Genomic DNA, 7,521 nt, shown 5'->3' with positions numbered 1-7,521 from the left:
CTGACCCCAAACCATCTCGATTGGGTTCAGGTCCGGTGACTGTGGACTCCAGGTCATCTGCCACAGCACTCCATCACTTTCCTTCTTGGTCAAATAGCCCTTACACAGCCTGGAGATGTGTTTAGGGTCATTGTCCTGCTGAAAAATAAATGATCTAAACGCAAACCAGATAGGATGGCATGTCGCTGCAGGATGCTGTGGTAGCCAATCTGGTTCAGTGTGCCTTCAATTTTGAATAAATCCCCAACAGTGTCACCAGCAAACCCCCCCCCCACACCATCACACCTGCTCCTCCATGCTTCACAGTGGGAACCAGGCACATAGAATCCACCCGTTCACCTTTTCTGCATCTCACAGAGACACTGAAATTGGAACCAAAGATCTCAAATTTGGACTCATCAGACCAAAGCACAGATTTCCACTGGTCTAATGTCCATTCTTTGAGTCTCTTGGCCCAAACAAATCTCTTCTGCTTGTTGCCTCTCCTTAGCAGTGGTTGACCATGAAGGCCTGATTTGCATAGTCTCCTCTTAACAGTTGTTCTAGAGATGGGTCTGCTGCTAGAAATCTGTGTGCCATTTATCTGGTCTCTGATCTGAGCTGCTGATAACTTGCGATTTCTGAAGCTGGTGACTTGGATTAACTTGTTTTCAGAAGCAAGGTTACTCTTGGTATTCCTTTCCTGAGTCGGTCCTCATGTGCCAGTTTCATTGTACTGCTTGATTTTTTTGCGACTCCACTTGGGGACACAATTAAAGTTTTTGCAATTTTCCGGACTGATTGACCTTCATTTCTTAAATTAATGATGGGCACTCATTTTTCTTTAGTTAGCTGATTGGTTCTTGCCATAATATGAATTTTAACAGTTGTCCAATAGGGCTTTCGGCTGTCTAGTAACCTGACCTCTGCACAACACAACTGATGTTCCAAACCCCATTCATAAACTGTGAAGTGAAAACCATTTCAGGTGACGACCTATTGAAGCTCATCGAGAGAATGCCAAGAGTGTGCAAAGCAGTAATCAGAGCAAAGGGTGGATATTTTGAAGAAACTAGAATATAAAACATGTTTTCAGTTATTTTAAGTACATAACTCCACATGTGTTCATTCATAGTTTTGATGCCTTCAGTGAGAATCTACCAATGTAAATGGTCATGAAAATAAAGAAAACACATTGAATGAGAAGGTGTGCCCAAACCTTTGGCAGGTACTGTATATTGTGACATTTATCTTAAAACAGATTAGCATTTATGTATATAATGTCCCATTATGTCATACATCAAGGTCGTGACGCTCTTACATTGGCTGATTCATCTGTATTGCTTGCACAACACACAAGATTCAAGAATCGTTTATTGTCAGCACAAAAGTATTGAAATCATGTTTCACTTAGACCCCCCCCCCCCCCCCCCCCCCATATGTATATGTTTATACACTCTAAACTAAACTCTACTAACTAAAACTAAAACTTAAATACTGTACAGTCTCACAACAAAATCTGGACAATAGTTGTTTTATCTGTTCGTTCCTGTCGACATTATTTAGCTCTTGGTTTTCAAGTTTCAAGTTTGAATTCTGCCGAAGGCATTCAGAATATGTGTGCTACCCAAATAATGACTAAAAGTAAGTCTTTTGAGAACGGGTTTCTCAAGCCAGGTGGCGCATTAGACCAGGGGCTCATCTCCTGTTTCCAAAATGCATCACAAACTGCTTGAGATAGCTGTTCTACTATGATAATTGGTGATGAAAATAAATTATGTTCAATAAGATGTACTTGTGTTTACCAACTGTTTATTCAGTTAAATAGCTGCAATTTCTCAGTTCGAAGACTCGTTCTCGCCCCCTACAGTGCAATTCGGCTAGATATACATCCGCGCTAAAATATCAATGTGCAAGTCATCATAGTGTAGCGGTTCTTCTTCTGCGTTGTGGAACTTTTTAATTTCGTTTCTTGAACCACAAATGATGAGCTGACACCCAAGAGATTTTCTGTGCAAAGTGTATTCTGTACAAAAAGCAAGGTCGCGTCAGAACATCGCATCACACATCGCGTCTTTCTGCACCTCTCTCTACAATATACAGTATTAAAAGAACATAAAAAAAATTCACAAAATAACACACATACAAAATATTCCTAATATGTACATAAATTAAAATGAAAGAAATAACTTTTTGCACACAAACCCCACGCACCTCTCACAGCTTATGCCATGTGTCCAAGAGACCTGAACCGGTTCTCAAAAACAAAATAAAAGTCTTTAGGAAATAAGAAACTAAAAGACACAAGAAAGAAGAAATATACTTAGAAATCTAGTGTAACCATTTAACTCCGGCACAATAGCTTGCGTAGTATAGACCCAGCTCGCAACCCAACTTTGTGAATAGATTAACGGCGATATTTTTTTTAGCTCCCGATAAAAGTCTCACGTTAACGCAGCACGTTTTAATCACGCGTTAAGAGTCTCGCGTTAACGCAGCACGTTAACGCCGATAACGGCCCACCACTACTTAAAATACACAGATTTAAGTGCATTGCTCAGGGACACAATGGAAGTCACAATATCACAGAGACCCTCCTGGCTCCTTCAGACATGACATGAATTCAATGAATGCCTAAAAACAGATCCCCTCACTTTTTATGGTTGCCGGGTTCTGGTGTTGCACTGTGAATTGCATTCCCTAGTCATAGTCAAGTCGGAGTGACAACACTCTGGTTTACTTTTTATTGTTGTGTGTGTGTTGTGTTTTGTCCTCAGGTCCTTGGCATCGTGCCACTGCAAGTTTGATGTTCACTATGAAAGTGTGTCTGACCTTTCTTCTTCCTGTATCCAAAATCCCCCATTTACTGATCCTTTTGAATCGTTCAATAAACATTGTGGAGCTAATCTGCACCTGTGTCCCACCCTTTTGTGGCTTGAGAGAACCTGTGACTCTGTGTCGTTGCAGAATTAAGTGTAAATTGTGACTTTGTAGTCTTCTGGTTCATGGGCAAATGTGTACCCATCAGGCTACTAATACTTCTTACTTCTAAGTAATATGTCAGTCTTCTTTGTTAGTATTCAGAAATGCACAGTAAAACATCAACATTAACATGTTGACATGATTGGTGTAGGATATTCACTATTTGTTCAGCATTTTCTTCAATTTTCTGAATGTCTCATTTTTGGGAATCATCTAAAAAATCAAACATATATGTCTTCTGGTTCTGTCATAGTTCCAGTTTTCACTTTGTTAGGGACATCCAAAGGTTGGAAGATTTCTAGTTGGAAAAAAGTAAATAGGATTTCAGCACAATGTCAGTCACTGTTTATCGTTTGTTGCACAGGGTGGGGAACACAAGAATAATAATAATCTGTTTACAGTTTGTAAATATTATAAAATATAAACTGATAACTGAAGCCACTTTTTACCATAAGTTGAGTTGAAATCTTGGCTCAGGGACTTCTTTAGAGAATTCTGCTTCAGTTGACCTCCACGCATTTCCATGTAGGGGTTCTCTGATATCTCTGTATCTGTTAATCACTAAAGTATGTTTGTAAGAGAGATCCTATGAGACAAGGGCTGAAATTTCCACTTGGCCAAGCCCTTTTCTCACCGTTTTTCTCTGCATTCGGCTTCTTCTGTCTTTGCCTGGCCACCATAACAAAGAAAGTCACAAGGGATAATGTCACAAAAGCTGCAACTGCCACTAGGGTTATGACGTAACCTGCAACAAATACAGAATTTTAATGGAAATGTGCTGAAGACTGTTGAAATGTTTTAATCTGTTGCAGTTACCTCTGTTTTGGTTTGGAGGTATGCAGCATGAGCAGATGTTTGACTGGAGACATTCGGTCTCCTCTTTACATTCAAGGCTCCTTTCACTGTTATCTATCAACAAAGCAATATTATCAGCATGTATAACTCTGAATGGAAATATCTGGTCTTTTGATGGATTCAATCCAATTTTAGGTACATACATTTTTTAGTTGATTTTAGTAGATCTTGAAAAAATGGAACATACCAGCTACTGTAAGTGAGAAATTCTCCTTTGTTTTGCTCTGTCCGGTCATATAGAATATTTCCAATTCGTAGATCCCAGAGATATCTTCATTTCTCAAAGGTGGTATTTTCAGACTACCGTTAGACAGACCTTTACGTGGCAGGCTCTCATTATTTCTATTTGACTTAAATATCCACCGCACATCATCCTTCTCACTGACAGTGATGTTCTTCTGAGATCTGAGCACTACTGTGTCTCCAGGTTTACAGTGTATGCTCACCGCAATGACTGCAACAGTTAAAACGATATGAAAGCCACTGATAAGCTTCTGCATCTGCATAACCATTAAAAAGGAATAACAAAAGACACATACCATGACACATGCACAAAAGCGAACACAGTATCCATGTCTGAGGCCATTCCCAACATTTAAAAACCCCCAGAGTTCTTAGAGAAGGCATCACTGAGTGTCACGCTATGCTGTGACAGGCCACTTTAAGCTGAAGGTTGCATTTCCTCTAACAGGCATTAGGATAATGGGTCTGACCAACATCAAAAACCACGTGTGATCACGTATGGCTCAGAGAGAAGCTGAGGGTTTGACAGCAAACAGAATTCCATTGGTTGACAACATATTGGGCATTTTAGTCATGAAATCAAGGTGTAACTGTCCCTTGAAGTCCTCATAAACAGTATGCTGTGGACTCTGAACTGGAGGATTCAAGACATGCCTCATCAACAAATGCCATTGCGTATGAATTTAATGTTTTTATTAAAAGCACCGCATAACGAAAATATCTAAATGTTGCACAAGGTGTACAGCATCTATTTCAGTGGTCCCCGTGGTTTCAGTGAAACCTTTTGACCAAGACAGGCCTTGCTGAGAGTGTTTCATTTCCACAGAGGAACTGTGGTCTTGACATGTCAAACTGTCCACCACATTTGTCTGCTTATGACAGTTTTACTGACACACATCTTCTTTAGTTTATTAGTTATTATTACTTTTATTTTTTTTCTATATATTACATTTAACAATAGATTTTTATGAGAAATGTCATTTGTACGTACAAGATTTGTTTATTTAAAGAAAAAACACGTGCAACAAATGCATCTTGTGCTCTTTACAAATATAATCCTTAAGTTGTAAAATCCAAAAGCCTACTTCTCTCACACCGATACTTGCTTGAGTGGCACCAGTGGAAACATTTGTATTCTACTCATGCACTAACGCAGTTTATTTCTGTGTATAGCCTGTGGTTTGCCACAAAGTGCAAAGACCGACTTTACGGAAAGCCCCAGCACAGAGACATGAACTCGCTTCTATTTTTCATTCTCTGAAATGCAAAATGCCTAATTATGTATATTAGACCAAACAGCACACATAATCTTAGCAACTTAATCTTAGGTGTTTTTAACTGCTGTTTTTTCAACATACAATAAAGCGGACATAGAAAACAAATGAGTGAGATTGCTCAGGATTACTCTCAAGATCTGGGTGTTTGCTTTAAGGTTGGCAGGCAGAGAGAGCTAATTCACCATGGCTGGCATGAGACATCACAGGGGGAAAAAAACGTCTGTTTCCATTTTGTCTGTTGTGCAGTGTGAAATTCAGCCACTGTTGCAGGTTATGTGCAAGCATTTTTATTTACAATTCTCAACCTTGAGCAATTTAAAATGTCATTTTGTAACAAAATGTAAAATGTAAATACATTTCATAGGTGATAATGTCCAAAACCAATTCTTGACAAATATGCCCTTATGTCACTGACTTGCTGCTCATTCCAGACTCTTGTCCTTGCTGAAAAACCTTTTGATGGGACTGCTCTCATCAAAGCCATCTTCTGTCTTCTCCACTGGATTCTTTTTGCATTTGAACTTCAGCATAAATATGCTCACCACAAGACTCACCTAAGAGAAAAACAAAAACATTGCAGCATTTTTATGTAAATGGTAACCTACAAGTCAAACAATGTATAGAACCTTGACAATATCTCTTGTTCCATGGGATAAATATGCAAATGTTGAATTTTATTAAATTTGTTTGGCTTTGTTGCAGTTTCTTAAGCATGTTAAATGCTCTAATGGTAAGTGAACATATTACCATAAGGCAAAGTCTAGCATTTTTGACATTATTTTCAGAGCAGATAAACAGGAATACGATGGTACAGGCCTTCATGGTAAATCAGCCACAATCCTACTCACCACATTCCTAATCAGAGTGCTAGGCAGGTAAGTGTATAATAAAACATTAAAACCCCATAATGCTTGAGCTTTCTACTTCTAAATTATTGTCCTAGGTGACACAGAATTTTAGTGAGCTTAACTCTGAATTCTTGTAAAGAGCTGTAGGTTGGCTCTAGAATTGAAAAGTCACATAAATGTGGATTGTGCTTCGCATAAAAAAAAAATATTAATTTCTTACTGACCTGCTGTCCCTTCAACAGTCACGGTATTAGAGCAATGTTTTTTTATTTGACCGTACGTTTGATACATTTTTTTCCCGCGGCTTCATTTTCTTTCTAGTCTTAATGTTCACATCGGCATAAGTAACAGACTCGTCACAAACCACATCTGAAAAAAAAACAAAAGCTAAGCCAAGCTGTGGATGAAAATGATGAAGATGTCTTAATTTTACTGACCTGTAGGCCCCTCTGCAGTGCAGTCCATAGCCTCTTTGACTTGACTGTAATCAACAGTGTAATCCAGCTCTTCAGTAAGGCCTTTATTTCTGGGTTTGATCTGTAAAGTGGCATAAAAAACAGACGCCTCACACGAATCACCTGACCAAAGACAAACAAATCAAAAAGTCATTTTACAGTTTAAACCACTTTCATTGACAATGTAGCTTTACTCACCTTGAGCTGCCATGTTACGCTTTTTGGTTTTGTTTTTGCTGTAGAGGTTGTATAATACAAAAAACAGGACAAAAAGCACAGAGAGTCCAATGATCAGGGCCAAAGGGCTCGTGTGCCCTGGAAAAAGAAAGAATAAAATGTTACTGTGCACACCTTCGTCTGAATCCTCCAAGCCTGTATTGATCATATACACTAAGTTTAGTGATGGTGGTAGCCTAGTGTAGTGTTTCCCAGCCCTTGTCCTAGAGGAACGTCTGGCAGAACGTCTGCCAAAGTCACTCTGGATAAGGGTGTCTGATAAATGCTGTAAATGTAAAACAAACCTGGAGCCACTGCAGCGGCCTACGCTGTATAGTCAACAAGCCCAGAGTCAACTTACGTGCGGAAACTTCCTTGTCCTCACCTGAGCAGTCGGGGAGCTGAGAAGTGGTACAACTGCTGCTCACTTGATTGGAGATACAGCAGGACAGATTACCAGTCAAATGTCCCTGCAGCAGCAGGACGGCGCTTCTCTGGTCAGACAGAGAGAACACGTCCTCGTCTATAGGCTGGCCATTCAGATACCAGCTGTAGGTTACGTTCCCCTCGTCTGAGAGGCAGGTGAGCCTGTGCTTGGACTGACACGAGTAGGACAGATGTGGTCGGGACACTGGTGTAGAAATGGAAACAAAAGAAATCCATATT

General features: G+C 39.6%; 1 protein-coding gene across 2 annotated transcripts; it reads right to left on the bottom strand.

Annotated features, from left to right (window-relative positions):
* Positions 1 to 2,380: 2,380 nt before the first annotated feature.
* LOC114792947 (uncharacterized) lies at positions 2,381 to 4,473 on the bottom strand. Of its 2 annotated transcripts, XM_028984494.1 has the most exons (6): positions 4,356 to 4,473; positions 4,004 to 4,270; positions 3,778 to 3,870; positions 3,596 to 3,706; positions 3,411 to 3,522; positions 2,381 to 3,259 (listed from the first exon to the last, which is right to left on the bottom strand). In XM_028984494.1, coding segments are annotated over exons 1-6 (672 nt in total). In that variant the 5' UTR covers positions 4,444 to 4,473; the 3' UTR covers positions 2,381 to 3,258. The 2 variants fall into 2 exon arrangements, 1 of the variants encoding a protein (XP_028840327.1); XR_003750175.1 differs by having other exon boundaries at positions 3,411 to 3,630.
* Between the last annotated feature and the right edge of the window lie 3,048 nt (positions 4,474 to 7,521).

This window comes from Denticeps clupeoides, chromosome 6 (assembly GCF_900700375.1).
Source record: "Denticeps clupeoides chromosome 6, fDenClu1.1, whole genome shotgun sequence".
NCBI classification, from domain to species: Eukaryota; Metazoa; Chordata; class Actinopteri; order Clupeiformes; family Denticipitidae; genus Denticeps; species Denticeps clupeoides.
This window is presented reverse-complemented; position numbering and strand designations above follow the sequence as displayed.